The following is a 16,317-nucleotide window of genomic DNA, read 5'->3' as shown; positions in this document are numbered from 1 at the left end:
CTCCCAGTTTCTTCACTTATCTTTAGATCTGTCAGGCATGGACCTCTGGGAAATGGACCAAATATAAATGGTGTGTTCTGGATTCTACCATACTCTCCAATACAGCCCCAGCATCTTCCTGGAGGAACACTACTTAAATGGCAGCCTATGGAAATTCCTATACTTCCCCTCTCTCTTAGCAACAAAAATAAACCAGAGTGTTTATTTTTTAATTCATTTCAGCATGGATTTTCTGAGTACCTATTGTGTACACAGTTCTCTCCTGGGTTTAAGGGGTTCAGAAGGTAATGTCCAAGATGTAGTTATGTCCCTTAGAGATATCACAGTCTCTCTGGGGAAAACAAGACTAATAGTAACAACCAGATGATGTAGAATTGCACCATGACGGAGCTGGGAGCCCTGAGCACTAACTTTGCTCCTGGCTTTTACTACATGGGCAAACAATCTAATTTCATTTGGCCTCAGTTTTCTCACCTGTAAGGCAAAGGGATTCGACTGTAATTACCTGGAAGGTGAGTATATGTCTACAGGCTGGAACTAAAGCTAGCCACTAGTGCAATTCATGTGAGGTGGTGAAAACAAACATGGTACTCAATATGGAAAACACCATATTATATAACTACAGAATTATTAAAGCCTTGTTGAAAATGCAAATAGCCACTCAAATGCAACCCTTCCCCCAAGAGTAAGTCTCCAGGTCCCCAGGAGTCCATGCCTTCCTTGTAGAGTCCATACAACCCTCTACCCACAACCAGACTAGTGCTGTATTATTCTGAGTACCGATCTTTCACAGGTGAGCATATTATTGACTTCAGTTCAACATCTATGGATTCCTGTTTGTTTCAAATTCATATGACACAAGTTCTTATTATTAACTGTGAGATTTTCATTTTTCCAGTTCCCACTCATTTTGCCTAACAAGGTAAGATGTGGTCCAGTGGTTAAGACACACTTCCAGTGCAGTGGGTGCAGGTTCAATCCCTGGTTGGGGAACTGAGATCCCACATGTAGCCAAAAAAAAAAAAAAAAAAAAAAAAAGTAGAACTTGAAAAAATACAGAACTACCAGCAGAAGAAAGGAGGGAAGCACAGCATATACCCTCTTCCCTAGCCAGTTCCCATTATAACCATTTTAAACAACTGGATCAGTTTGCAGTGGGCTTTCTGGATATTTTCAACAGGACTGCAGTCCTTTTCCAATCGAGGAATTTATTATCTTCCTTTAAGTTCCAACTTCTCCAATTACTCAAATCATAATTAAACTCTCAGATGGTCTGGGTAGCACTGCCAGCTGTAGCTGGCAGTGTAAGGAAGTCAGCAAATCCTCTCTTCAAATGTAGAAGGAAATTGACAAAACAGTTCCAGTGCTCTGGGAACTGACCCAAAACATACAACCCAAGACACGTTTTTGTGTGAAAAACTGCTGAACTTTGAGTAGGAACAGTGGAAGACTGTGGCATCCTTGCCTGGGGCTGCTCCCATTCCCTTTATTCCCCCAGCTCAGTCACTGTGGAGCTTCTGCCAGAGCAAAACAGAACACGAAGACCAGAAGATTGCTATGGTCAGAAGGCGGGGGAGGTTCTCATTTTGGAGTGGTAGGTGATATCCATGCCCAGCTGCTTTGTCAATAAAAATAATGATCTTGGTGCTACGAGAGCTGGGAGGGTTGATGGCTCTACTAGCCTGAGTTTGCAATTATGGTTGGAGCAAGCAGATTTCTGGGTGATCAGAGGCTACACACATGCATAGCAGAGACCAGAGAGGGCCAAGCTATTCATACACTCCTAGCCAACCCTGAGGCCGCATGCATGTGCAGAGGAAATTAAAAGGGACTTAGCAAAAATAAAACAGACTTGAAAATAGCCTAAACACTGAATCAACTCCCTACCTTCACATAGATCCATCAGCAGACGGTAGAAATCTGGTTGAGGTGTCTGAGCACGACGACCATCCAGTTGCTAACCACTAAGCAAGCTATGCAGACACAGGGCAACCCCTACAAAGCTGAGCTTAAAAATAAACACAGGGACCTCCCAGGTGGTCCAGTGGTTAAGACTCTGCACTTCCACTGCAGGGGACATGGGTTCGATCCCTGGTCAGGGAACTAAGATCCCGCATGCTGCTTGGCACGGCTAAAAAAAAAACTCTGAGGAGTCCTATAGGACAGGGGTCCCTGACCCCTGGGCTGCACAGCAGGAGGTGAGCAGTGGGCGAGCCAGCAGAGCTTCATCTGCCGCTCCCCATCATTTGCATTCCCGCCTGAACCATCCCCCGCCCACCCCCACCCCCCACCCCAGGTCCACGGAAAAGTTGTCTTCCACAAAACTGGTCCCTGGTGCCAAAAAGGTTGGGGACCACTGCTGTAGGGAATAAAACTTGTTTTTAAAGAAAAAGAAACTATTAAAAATAAACACAAGAATGTTTTCAGAAATAACAAAAATCACTGAATAGAGATTACAAAAAAGAACCAAGCGAAATTCTGAGGTTGAAATGTACAGTAACAAATGACAATTCCAACTACAGAGGCTCAGGAGCAGATTAAAGATGGCAGAAAAAAAAAAGTGAACTTGAAGATAGATCAATAGCAATTATTCAATCTGAAAAACAGAAAAAAAAGACTGAAGAAAATGGAAGAGAACCTCAGAGATCTGTGGCACAACAATAAGCACATCAACATACGTGTAATGGAGGTCCCAAAAGTAAAGGGACAGAAAAATATTTCAAAAATTAATGGCAAAAAACTCCCCAAATTTGATGAAAACCATTAATCTATACATCCAACAAGTTCAATAACTCCAACAAGGATAAATACAAAGAGATCCCCACCTAGATATGTCATATTTATTTATTTGGGTGGGGGGGCTGCGTTGGGTCTTCGTTGCTGCGCACGGGCTTTCTCTAGTTGTGGTGAGCGGGGGCTACTCTTCATCGCGGTGCATGGGCTTCTCATTGCAGTGGATTCTCTTGTTGCAGAGCATGGGCTCTAGGCGCAAGGGCTTCAGTAGTTGTGGTGCACAGGCTTAGTTGCTCCACAGCATGTGGGATCTTCCCGGAGCAGGGCTCGAACCCGTGTCCCCTGCATTGGCAGGCAGATTCTTAACCACTGAGCCACCAGGGAAGTCCCAGATACGTCATACTTAAACTGTTAAATGCCAAAAAGCAAAAAGAAAATTTGAAAGCAAGAGAAAGACGTCTCGTCACTACGGAAGACCACCAGTACAATTAACACCTGACTTCTCATCTGAAACAATGGAGTCCAGGAGGCAGTAGAATGACATAGTCAATGTGCTTAAAAACCAAGGATTCTATATCACCCAAAACTACCCTTCAAATGCAGAAGTGAAATAAAAACATTCCCAGATAGGGACTTCCCTGGTGGTCCAGTGGTTGAGACTTCGCCTTCCAATGCAGGTGGTGCGGGTTCGATTCCTGGTTGGGGAGCTAAGATCCCACATGCCTCGGGGCCAAAAAAACCAAAACGTAAAACAGATGCAATATTGTAACAAATTCAATAAAGACTTTAAAAAAAATGGTCCCCATCAAAAAAAATCTTAAAAAAAAAAAAAGATTTCCCAGATAAACAATTGGAAAACTCATTGCTAGCAGAGCTGTCTTACAAGAAATACTAGAGGAAGTCTTTCATGCTGAAACGAAATTAAGACAATAACTCGAATCCATGGAAAGAAATGAAGAATATCAGAAACAGTAAATCTTCTCATCTTTTCTTTTAAAGACATAAGGTTGTATGAGGCAATAATTAAACACTGTATCATTGAGTTTATAATATACAATATAGCACAGGGAGGGAAGTTCAAGAAAAGAAAATATACTGGAGCAAAATTTCTATATTTTACCAGAATATTAATCTGAAGTAGGGACTTCCCTGGTGGCGCAGTCATTAAGAGTCCACCTGCCAACGCAGGGGACACGGGTTAGATCCCTGGTCCGGGAAGATCCCACATGCTGCAGAGCAACTAAGCCTGTGTGCCACAACTACCGAGCCTGTGCTCTAGAGCCCGAGAGCCACAACTACTGAGCCTGCATGCTGCAACTACTGAAGCCCGCAAGCCTAGAGCCCATGCTCCGCAACGAGAGAAGCCACCTCAATGAGAAGCCCGCACACTGCAACAAAGAGTAGCCCCTGCTCGCCGCAACCAGAGAAAGCCAGCGAGCAGCAACAAAGACCCAACACAGCCATAAATAAATAAATAAATAAATAAATAATCTGAAGTAGATTATGATAAATTAAGAGCCAACCACTAAGGAAATAACTCAAAAATACAGTCAAAAAAGAAATCAATAGGAATTTAAATAGTACACTAAAAAAATGTTTAATACAAAAGAAAGCCATAAAAGGAGGAAGAGAAAGACAGGAGGCATATAGAAAACAACAAAATGGCAATTATAAATCCAACCATATCAATATTCTATATGTAGATGGTTTAAACAAACCAAAAGGCGGTTTGTCAGACTGAATTAAAAAGCAAGATCGAGCAACTATAGTTGATCCTTGAAGTACCCCACCACCATGACCACCAAGTCAAAAATCTACATGTAACTACAGTCAGCCATCTGCATCTGTGGTTCTGCATCTGCGGACCATGTAGGTATGTAGAATCTATTGAAAAAATATACACGTGTAAGTGGACCATGTTGGTCAAACCCACGCTGTTCAAGGGTCAACTGTATACGTACCAATAAGCTGAAAGTAAATGGAAGGAAAAAATACACCACACAAACATTAACCATAAAATAGGCAGAGTGGCTGTATCAGAAAAAATAGACTTTAAAACAAGAAATAGTACTAGAGAGATATTTTATAAGGATAAAAACATCAATATATCAGGAAGATATAACAATTATAAATGTATATAAATGCATGCATGCAATAGAGCCTTAGATGCTTTGAAGCAATTGTGACGAGAGGCCATGTCTGGAGTTGACTTAGTGTTGGATATAACCCAATAGTTCTGATAAATACTCCTTCAAATCTCTTGAACAGAATGTTAACTTTTTAAAAAATGAGTATTTCTTTGAGCACAGTGACCTCTACTGGCACTAATATAAACCCCTTTTTCATAGAAAGGTTCCATTCCCGCATAGGGTCATTTGGTTAGAGAAAGGATCAGAGAATCCTAGAGGATCTACTGTAGAATCCTCCTTTGAATCACATGTGCGTGCTGCTAACTTTCTAATAGCAATAAGCTAGGCCAGTCTGTCTAATAACTAGTGAAGTAGGAGCTGGTTAGCACTTGTCTTTAAGCAGCAGTTTTCAATTTTGGTTGTATATTAGAATCACCAAGGGAGATTTTTAGAATATTAATGCCCAAGCTTCACCCTCAGCAACTGATTTCATTAGAACGTTTTTAAAGCTCCCTGGGTGATCCTAATTTGTAACCAGGCCTGAGAACAACTGCCCTAGTGTAAAAGCTTTCCTCATTACTGCCTCATAACATTCACCAGTATTTTGAGTGCATTAGTGTGTTTAGCTAGAATTTGCTCTCTAGCTTCAGGAAGTACTTCCTCAAGAATGAGTTACAGAGAAACAATCTTCCCAGATCAAAAGTATGTCTTGGTAAGGCCCTGGCAACCATACTAATAATCCTGGTACTCCAGATCTTCAGAGATAATTATTTTGAAGATTGTAAACAGTTAAAGAGAAACGTGGGAATTCCCTGGTGGTCCAGTGGTTAGGACTCCAGGCTTTGACTGATGAGGGTGTGGGTTCAACCCCTGGTCGGGGAACTAAGATCCTGAGAGCCATGCAGCGTGGTCAAAAAAAAAGAGAGAAAAGAGAAATGTCTAAACCGGGTGTTGGCAAACATTTTCTCTAAAGGTCAAGAGAGTAAATATTTTAGGCTTTGTGACACTTACAGTCTGCAATTACTCAACTCAGCCACTGTAACACAAAAAGTCACAGGGTACCCGTTCTTAGGCAAAGGAATTCTTGTTATAGGGGCCCAGGAACTCTGGTGATGGTCCAACAATGTCAATGACCAAGATAAACAGACCCATCTACCTTTACCTCTGCCACAGAGATTATTTCTATTTCTTTACAGCCAGACTTTTTATTCTTAGCAGCGAAATGATTCATTTTCTAGAATCCAGGTTTCTTAAAGATATATTATAAACCAAGATAAAAACAGGGTCTTTGTATAGAATCATATCCAGCCATCTTCAAGCTTCAGTCACTAAGAACCCAGGGAATCTACAGAGGTGGAGAGGACATAACCTCAGGCATCTGACAGTCGTAAGAAATGGATGACTTGACCTTCCTTATGTAGGTTAAGCTGACTCACCTAGGCTCACCAGTTCTTGGGGTGTTAGTAAGTTTGTACCCTTTCTGCAGAGAACTTTCTGCACAGAAATTTCCCACACCCTTTCTGGGCAGAACTCTCAGCGTTAAGCCAGATGAGGGGATAAAAACCTTGCACTGGAGTTGCAGAGTAGAGCTGGGCATTGTAAATAGCAGCCTAAGGATCTAAATCCCCTGCAGGCAGATTCAGACAGGAGTCAGTCTTACAGGTAGCTAAACTGAAAAAATGGACTTTTAATTGAAATGGTGATTAATTATAAAGGTCTCACAGGAGAGAGGAGGTTCCAATTTTCTGTTTGGTTTAATAGATTAGAATTCATTCATTCATCCATGAATTCACTTTTCATTCATCAGATATTTAAGTGTTAATAAGCAATAGGCAATGAAGAAACAGAACAAGGCCTGGTATCTGCTGTCACAATTTGTCTTGTGGTAGCATACCGACGGAGAAGTAAACAGGCAATTACAGTCTCCTACTATAGACAGTGTGTTGAGAGCAAGGGAACCTAAACCAGACTTGAACACATGGCAATTTATAGTGGGGGGAAAACATGTATTTTACCACAATTAAAACAAGCTATGCTGAGACACCATTTTTCAACACAAGATTGGTAAAAATCAACAAGGTTGACAGTCCACCATGTGGTTACACCATGTGTACCAAATGGGCAATGTCAGAGAGAAACAGGCACTCCCATCCATTTCCACCAGGGCAAATAGTACCTAGCAAAAATATAAATGCACGGAGCCTTTGACCCAGCAATTCAACTTCTAGGAATTATCCTAGATACAGAGTCACATGTGCAATGTATTATACAAGGACAACCCTCATATCCATTAGTAGGGAACTGATTCAATTCCTGTCACTCTTTGCTCAAAAACTCTCCCAAAGAAAACAGCGAGTCCCTCCCAAAGGACACAAAGTCCTACATGATCTATATCTTACATCCCTTCCCTTCCTATGCCATCTCTTCCCACGCTCCCCTCTGTTCACTTCCTACTGGCTTCCTTACCCTCCAACAGCTCAGACTACTTTAGGGCCTTTGCATCAACGGTGCCCTCCGAAGTTGGTGTAACTGTCTATCTGGCTCCAATGTTGTTGCTGTCAGAGGCCTCCTGAGACCACCCTTTATGCGACAGCAACCAATCCCCTGTCCTTTCTGTTTCATCATTCTCCCTATCAGTTATTACCCACCTGATATTTGTTCATTTTGTCTCTCCAGAACTCCAGCTCCATGAAGATAAAGACTTTGTTCACTTCTATATTCCAAAGCTAGTAGTACCTGGCACATTGAAGGGGCACAAAAGTTTAATGCATAAATTATGCACCATCCAAGCAACTAAATAGTATGCAACTTAAAAAAAAAAGTGCCATTTTTACTTATACGAAAGATCTCCAAGATATTAAATGAGAAAAACAAGGTGTATGTATTTTGTGTTAAAAGAAAAAAGGAAAGTGGGAATTCCCTGGTGGTCCAGTGGTTAGGACTCGGAGCTTTCACTGCTGGGGTCCAGGTTCAATCCCTGGTCAGGGAACTAATATCCCACAAACCACACGGTGTGGCTAAAAAAAAAAAAAAAAAAATCTATGTGTACTCAGGCTATGTAACTGACAACAATAGTTGCCTTTGGGGAGGTAACTGGGCAGCTGAGAGTCAGGGGTAGGAGGGGTAGCGAGTCTTCTCACTGTATACACATCGAGTATTATTACCAAATCAAAAAATGGAAAATAGGTTGGGCCAGCAGCCTGTGGGAAAAGTAAAAAGCATTAGGTTTGAGAAGTGGCCTTGAGGGCTGTGCTCTAGAACTACCCTTCTATCTAGCATCTTTTCCCCATTAAGTCTGGAAAGAAAATAGCTTATTAACTAGGACCAAGGGTTATTTTGTTCTTTTACTTCCTGACTCTTCCATAATGTGGTCTTGTTTTAAGGGAGCAGGAAAGGTGCTTTATTGATTAAAAAAGTTAGGGCTTTGAAACCATTAAGTAGGAATCAAACTTTCCCTACCTTTTAGCTGGTTAATAGTATGATATTGTTACCAATCTCCCTAAGCCCATTCCCTCTTGTATGAGATGGGGTTTTTAACAGTATTAATTTGTTGTGAGGATTAAGTGACAATGTCCCTTTGACATTTTTTACTAGAATGGTATCCTAAAGGTGCTTTTCTTCCCCACCTTTTAGATCTGGATATAACAGCTTTAATACTACCATACCTTAAACCTAGGCATCTTTGTCTCATTTCTTCGGCTTGTCACCAGTTCTCACCACCCTCCGAACACTCCAACACCAGCCAGGCCCCGAGTATTTCTTGCTACTTTGACCTTCTTTGCCTTCATGTCTTTCCAGCTAAAAAATTATGCATACATCTTTTAGGCTATACTATACAGCCCTCCCCTGCAAAAGTCTCCAAGCAATTGTTGCTCACTCAGAGCCAGATCTAATGAATTCTTTGCTCCTGTCCTTCACTGATAACTCATTGCCAACATGTCAGTTTCAGAGCTTTCAATTCCTACTTAAGCTTAATATATCCTGGAAATCACTGCGTTCCTTTAGACTTTGAGATAGGCTACACAAAGACAAAAACCACAATCCCACACTACCATTCATTTAACCCAAAGTCACAAATTGATGGTATTTCAAGACCCCCTCAAGTTTTATTCTTTGTCCTCAGGAGAGGGGACATGGTAAAATGGTAGGACCACACTTCAACTTGATACTTAGCTTAATTCAAAGCCCAAAGGAGAACTACCAAAGGGAAGTCATGAGTTACGCTTTACCTACCTCGATACCTAGGAGAGAGAACCAAGGTAAGGTTCATTGCCCAAAGCACTCAATGTCTGATGTGTTCAATTAGCTACCAATCAACGCCAGGTTAATAATTTAGAAGCAATGAGTTTAGACCAGCACTTTTCAAGTCAATCACAATCAATTTAGCAGTCCCAACCTCTAAACAAAAAAAAGGTGCACTAAACCAATGTATCATTTTAAGACGTATACTAAACACAGGGGTACAGAGTTGCAGTCAAGGGTACAAAAGGTGTTGGTCTATACACCCAGTATTCCCTTTCCCATAAGGGTAAATAGAATTTTCTGTGCTTGTTTCTTAAAATCATCTTTGCCCCTAACCCCTCCTCCATATCATTTTTACCCTTTCACACTAATCTCTAGGATGCTGCTAGTAATCCATCCCAAAGCTACAGGATGTTTCCTACACTTGGCTCAGAACTCCCACTTCCAAAAATTGAATATCAGGACTGTTTATTCTCTGCAGATTTATTGTTGAGTAATCTTATCTTTATATAATACAGAACAATTAAAGCTGACCAAGTGCAACAAATAAGCCTGCTGATTACACACATAGCTTTATACCAACCATAAAACGCAGCCAGTTGTCAAAATTCCAAAAACAGAACATCCAAACTTCCAACATACTAATGATCATTCAGACCAGTAAATAAATTTGAGGCAGATCAGTGTTCCCAAATTGTAAAGTTATCCAATAACTTTGTTTAAAAGCATAAGAAACAAGGGCAGACAGCTGTGCCACCAGCACTAAATTTTTTTGCACCAAAAGCTTGACCAGAAAACTCAAAATTGTTACTGCCCTACGATACTTAAGATATTTGAAGTCCAAATAAAGAATCTACTGGCTCTAACATTCTAAAGTTTACCAGATGCTACCAAAAAATAACTACATGAGGTGTTGCTAAATATAGGTTGGATTTACAAAACTACTTTAGTCTTTTTAACATTTCTGATTGACATCTTTAATTACTTTGCACCAGCCTGGCAAAATAAGATAAAGTATGTTGGTGTTCCGGAACTGAAAAACCTAACTTGGGAATTAACAGATCTCTGCTCAGAATAAGGCAATCCATTTGAAGAGACAGAGGAGAATATCTGGGCTGGAAAATTTTGCAAAGCTGGTTTACATGAAGATGTTTTGTCCCAAATTCAGACAATTCTTCAAACATGCAAAAATTTTGGCATAATATTGGTTAATGTTTGAAAACAAAGAAACAAAAGAACATTGAGTATAACTTCCTAGAATGGAGAACTCTAATTTGACACCATCCTATCTAATAGGCTGAAAACCTCAATTAGTTATTATACTTAAATAGGCTTCAGAAAATTCAGTTTCTCCAGCATTAAGTCCAGCTACCCTTGCTCAGTTCCTGTTGCGCTCACTTTATAGCAAGTCAGTGGTCCCTACAGCCTGACAGAAGAGATCATTAGCCTGATAACATCTAATAACGCCAACTCCAATAGATTAATTTAGGGACTTGTCATGATGCATTCATGCTACTAAGGGGGACTCACTCGAGTTCTTACCATCTTACCCAAAACTCTAAGTGTAGAAAGGAATCTTCCAAGTGTATATATACTATTCAATGATGTTCAAGACTTAAATAACACCATTAAACTTTGAATGCAGGTCTGTATGAATATGGTTAATATCAAGGTTGACTCCTGAAGCCTACCAAACTGAGGAGCATTAATACTGAACACAAATCAAAAATCTAATTAGAAACATTTTTTATTTTAAATGTGCCAAATAAAAACCCACATTTTCAGACCATAGGATGTTAATACATTCAACAAAAATTTATATTACCTTACTGCTGTGAATTTACAGAGTAATAGTCCAGATCCATTTTGATTAGATGGTTGAATTACCCTTCCCTAAGTTACACTTTACAGACATCACAAATCCCTTATAATAATGTAAACAAAATAACTTTTCCCTAAAAGGTGAACTTGAGAACTTCAGTCCACTCTTTCAGGACTTGCACTTCTTCGCGGACTTCCTGATGGGGAACGACTAAAAAGAAAAACATTAGGTTTGGAACCAATTAGTGTCTACTGAAACTCTTCTTGCATATATGTCAGGGCAAAACTCAAGTTTCAATAAATTCAAAGGTGGCCAAAGGTAGTAAATTCCTACAGCAGAAGTCTAAAAAATTATGTAAGGCTTAATAGCCTCTTCACTAATATTACAAAATTTAAAGAGAACTGCTTGAATTTTGGGGATTTTTTTTTTTTTGGATCACCTAATAAACTCTGCATCTAGTATTCTAATATATAGCACCAATTCTCCAAAGAGCTCAAAGCCCGGAAAGTAGGCAGTAAGCAAATTCTGCAGAGGCCACACTTGACAGTTAAGATCTGGCAACAAATTATTTAGCTTACCTTCTTTTTGGAGATGGAGATCTGGACTTCGATCGGCTGTCAAAACATGAGAAATTCTATTAAGAAAACGTACTATCCAACCCCTTAAGTCACAATACCATGAAATGAACCCCCAAACTGTCTTGACCTTGAACTGTCCTGCATTTAAACTGAAAACGAACCTACCAATTTTTCACTAACAAAAGCTAATCTTATAACACCTGTTCTTCATAAAGTAAGTGAACTGCTTTATTTTATCACAAATAACCTTTTACACTCTACTTTAAGCACAATGAACTCAGAATGCTTCTCCATGCATCTATCAATTCTAACACAGGTCTTACTATAACCCCAAATTCACCAACTTCTTTTTCACTGTAGCTTGACACACCCTTGTCCAGGAAGTCAGCCAGAACAGGCCATGTATAAATGAAATTCTAAAGTTTGGTTTATTAATAAGGTATTGTGTTCCTACTCAATACCTAAGCTTACAGCTAACACTTGAAATTTCAGCAATTCAAAAACACTTTGGATATTGGTGCCATGTAACTAGAAGAGCATCAATGAGATTTTTACCCTACCTGCTTCTTGGTCGTGAAAGAGACCTGGATCTTGATCTCGACCTGGACCGGGATCTTAACAAAAAACAGAAATACAATTATACCAATTAGCCCATAGGAGTAATTTCCTTCAACACCTACTGAGTACCTTATTAGGTAGGCTAGGAATAAAGTGGCTAAAACAGAGCAAGATGCCATGTATCAGTCCAAGACTAGACAAGTAATTGCTTTCGATAAGTTCTGTTATCAAATAAAGAACCACCTTTTCAATTATCTATCATGAGTTGGGTTGTCACAGTTCCTGTACAGAGGTATATTCTTAAACAGTGTACAGTATCCAAAAGAAATATATGGTATTCGCTTGAGAAAACTGGTATTTTATCTTAGAAGAATCAAAGCAACCCCCTGAACTGAAACCATTTCTTCAGGTGGTAAGCTCAGTGAAAAGCCATGACTGGGTAAGGTTTTGTTCTTGGATCATCAACAAACTGTCATGGTTCAGGGACCATGCATTTGTCACACAAACCAAATCAGGCCGATATACACATCTTGAGGTCCTGCAACCAAGCTAAATGCATTTATCTATAGAGTCCAGATATTTTTCAATTGGACCACAGGTTTTTGAATCCCTGCGTTTATAAAGACTGTGCTATTACTGAATAGTAGTAATTCCCAGTAGCATTCCCTACCACTGACACATGAGTAGCACTATCAACTCATTATCTAGAATTTTATCCATTTCCATCACCTTTTAAGGTTTTCTACAAAGGAAGTAAAAAATGCGGAGGTGCCTAATTTGATTTTTAACTTTTAAAATTTCAGTGTCTAACCCAAGTATCTGGTTAAACAGGCCATGTTCATCCATGTGTATGTTACCCTAAACAAACTTTCCATGGTCTCAAACTCACCACCATCATTCCAAAGAGAACCTTGTTTTAACTTGCTTCTAACTCTAAATAAATCTCCTCCTGGTTCTAATGGGTTTCTTACCAGGGATCAGACAACTATCATCTTTTAGTGCTATTATCATTTACCTATACAACAGATATAAGCTGACTCCAGAAGTTTCCAACATGTTTACCCAGAGTGTTCACTGGAATGATTTGAGGATTTGTGCTTTGGACCCTCCTCTATCACCTCTGTAACAGCCCTTAAAATCTTTAGTTGGGCTTTTCTTCATCTTGACGTGTACACATTCAACGTTTTCCTGAAGCATTCCATGTCAATTAGGTCCTTAAGATACTCCACTGCTGTCATTAAGACGTGACAATCCAAATACAAATAAGGGGAAAAAAAGGTGCTACATACTGGAAATACCTCGATCCTTTTATAGAACCAGACCTAGATCGTCTGAGTGAAGCTGATCTTGATCTACGAAGAGACACAGATCTTGATCGCCGAGGAGATGCTGATCTTGACCTAAAAATTAAATCAAAGTTGTTTAAGTCCACTTCCAATTAAAGTTTTTTTTATTTCTTGTTAAAACTTGAATTAAGCAACATCTCTCACCTCCTTCCCCTGCTCCTGCTGCGAGAGCGAGAGTATCGCCTACCTCTGGATCTTGAATGTGATCTAGACCGTGACCTATTTTTCAAGTCAGAAAAAAGCAAAATGTTAGATGGCAACTCCTTTTTAGAGTTTGTGTGTCTCTGCTGAAATCAAATCTCAAAACTATTTAAACTTAGTGTCTCATTTGGAAATAAACTCTGGGCCTATTAGTTGTCTTTTTTTTTTTTTTTTTTTTTTAAACTACCTAAAAAAAGATTTGTTAAAAGCTCAATTACATCTTAGAATTACATAATATAAAACACTGTAAGGTGTATTTAAAATAAACCTTGCAAGTTTGCAGGTCGACCCTCTTTGGCCCATGGTCTAGTAGATCTAGACGATCTAGAAGTATCTATAGCCGATCGCTGCATCTAGATGTTTTCTTCAATCTAACGACGATCAAACTGACAGCCAAATGAGCCAGGTGAGGCTTGATTGACGCAAGAAGATTTTTCTAGTTGGGAATGTGGTCAATCTGGTGTTCCTCTTTCTAAACCGGAGGGGGCCCCAATTGTAAGCCAAATTTACTGTTACGGCGATCACCGTCTCAAATTTTCTGCCCTTTAAAGAATAAGGTGAAGCTAGGTGTAGATGACTCGAGGGGATCTGGCCTCTTATGCTGATCACCTCAAGGTCTAGGAGGATCTTAATTGTCGGATTTGCAAGGCGCCTCAGCATGATATCATAAGGCTCGTGACATTCTGAATCAAGGCGACTGACTCAAACGAAGAAACCTGAAAGGTTTTGACCAGGTTGATTATTAATACATTAACATTTAATTAAACAAAAACTGTAAAATACACCTGTACAATTAACATTCAAGTTTATAGAAAAATACTAGTTTCTGCCTTGCTAATAAGAAAATTAACTTGATTAACCAGTACACCAACCACTCCTTTATTAAAATAAATACCTGCTTCTTCTTCGGCGGCTATAGCGATGACAATCATAAGCATAATGTCCCTTTTCGCCACACTCATAGCATCTATCATTGGGATCAAAGGGACGTCGGGCAGGTGGTCTATCAAAACGAGATCTCCGAGGCATGCCTGTTGATAGTTCAACTCTCACTCGGGAACCACAAATCACTCTATAAAAGAAAAACAATGAAATTCTAATGCTTTAAAAAACAAACAAACAAACAAACACGTGACTCCTATATTTAGAACTTTCCAACCACTCTTTGCCCTCACAAGCTTCAGCTATACCTTTAGAAGCCTTTCAAACTCCACCTTTGTTCCCCAGCTCCTGTCTTCATAAAATGACTACCTATTTATTTAAAATCTCCTCCAGACAACAGAATCCAAGCTTCGCACAGGAATATTCTCACGAACACTTAACTTTCATAACCGACATGTTACTTACTTCCCATCCAGGCCTCGCACTGCATCTTCTGCATCTCTAGGGTCTTCAAATTCCACAAAGGCAAATCCCGGAGGATTTCTGGCAATCCACACAGTTCTTAAGGGACCATAATAACTGAAAGCCCTTTCTAACTCTCCTTTGCCAGCACCAGTTCCCAGGTTACCAACATACACCTTGGTTTCTGTTTAAAAACGCAAATAGAAGAATGCATGTTATGAAAAAACTGGCTTAAGTTTGAATTCTTTGCCTTAAAAGAGTCCATCCTTAAGACTGCAAAGCATGTTTAACGCTCTCTCAAGGATTGACTTTAGCCTTAAAACCAACAGAGTCCTTACATTTCTGAAAAGCTAAGCGTACGACAAAGTTCTTAACGTTCAAAAGAGGGGGGTGGAGGGGAACCTCCAAAACACAAGCGCAGCCGCGTGGTAGGACACTCCGAGGCATGGGGCGGGATCCGCCCCGGCCCCGCCCCCGAGGCCCGGCAGGCCCAGGCGCGCTAGGAGCGCGCGCGGGCCGGCAGCGGCAGCGGCAGCGGCGTCGGCGGCGAGCTGGCCCCGGCGGAAGCCGGACCGGGAGAGCGGGTCTGCGCCGGCTCTCGCGGCAACCGCCCCAGGCGCAGGCTCGCCCACGACTCCAGGTCCCCCGCCCCAGAGCATAAATCGCGCTCGAAAGAGCTACAAGAGAAAAAGACACCGGCCGCCAGACCTAAAGATCCTGTTATGTCTCCACTCCCACTCAGGAGTCCGACCGACTGACGAGACCGCGCAGCACGAAACTGCCACAGTTTTGTTCAGTCTTAAATTCACTCCTTTTACGGCTGCGACCACATCTGTCCGCCAAAGTGGCGGGAAAGCGCCAAGGAAATGCGCCACCATGGTCGTCAATGTGCGCAAAATGGCAGCCGAGGGCGGGGGGGCGTGGGGAACGGGCGGGCGGCTCGAAGAAGGGCAACAACGAAACAGGGACCGAGGGCTGGGCGGGAGACGAAAATGCCCAAGAATTGATAACAACCCCGGCACAGACCTACCCCAGCCACCTCCTGTCCTCCTTCGATACCCCGCCCCTGCCGTCTCTGGCTTCGTATGGTGTACGCCGAAGCCGCCATTACGCACGCGGAATAACCGTCTCCCAGCCGCCGCGCCAACCTCACGGCTCTAAAGACTCACTACACCCACAGCAACGTCCCTCACTGGCCCCTACCCTCTTACCTCCTCCGTACCGCCCGTAACGCGACATGATGACTGGCCTGCGAGCTCAGCTCTTTCAGCTCGCAGCGCCCAGAGATCGATTACTACAAAACCTACTCCGCAGCCACACTCGCCAACGGTCCCGGCAGCACTACGAGGAAAAGCCTGGGTTCG

The 16,317-nt window shown here is 41.2% G+C and overlaps 1 protein-coding gene across 2 annotated transcripts; it reads right to left on the bottom strand.

The window, feature by feature from the left end:
- Positions 1-10,833: 10,833 nt before the first annotated feature.
- SRSF7 (serine and arginine rich splicing factor 7) lies at positions 10,834-16,317 on the bottom strand. 2 transcript variants are annotated; one of them, XM_082356098.1, is made up of 8 exons: positions 16,165-16,317; positions 14,957-15,137; positions 14,505-14,681; positions 13,553-13,627; positions 13,352-13,462; positions 12,065-12,118; positions 11,505-11,540; positions 10,834-11,136 (listed from the first exon to the last, which is right to left on the bottom strand). In XM_082356098.1, exons 1-8 carry the CDS (start codon positions 16,190-16,192, stop codon positions 11,082-11,084), a joined length of 717 nt encoding a protein of 238 aa, XP_082212224.1. In that variant the 5' UTR covers positions 16,193-16,317; the 3' UTR covers positions 10,834-11,081. The 2 variants fall into 2 exon arrangements, with proteins under 2 accessions (XP_082212224.1, XP_082212225.1); XM_082356099.1 differs by having other exon boundaries at positions 13,361-13,462.

The sequence above is a fragment of the Balaenoptera borealis genome (assembly GCF_965194805.1).
Source record: "Balaenoptera borealis genome assembly, chromosome: 15".
Classification (NCBI taxonomy): Eukaryota; Metazoa; Chordata; class Mammalia; order Artiodactyla; family Balaenopteridae; genus Balaenoptera; species Balaenoptera borealis.
This window is presented reverse-complemented; position numbering and strand designations above follow the sequence as displayed.

Bases quoted from the DNA above. Each gene is read 5' to 3' on its own strand.
- SRSF7 (XM_082356098.1), bottom strand. From the start codon at position 16,192: ATGTCGCGTTACGGGCGGTACGGAGGAG. The intron at 12,119-13,351 runs GTATGTAGCACC...TTTTTTGTTAAG, and splicing joins AAAGGATCGAGGTATTTCCA to ATCCCGGTCCAGGTCGAGAT. The intron at 11,541-12,064 runs GTAGGGTAAAAA...ATGTTTTGACAG, and splicing joins CTTTCACGACCAAGAAGCAG to CCGATCGAAGTCCAGATCTC.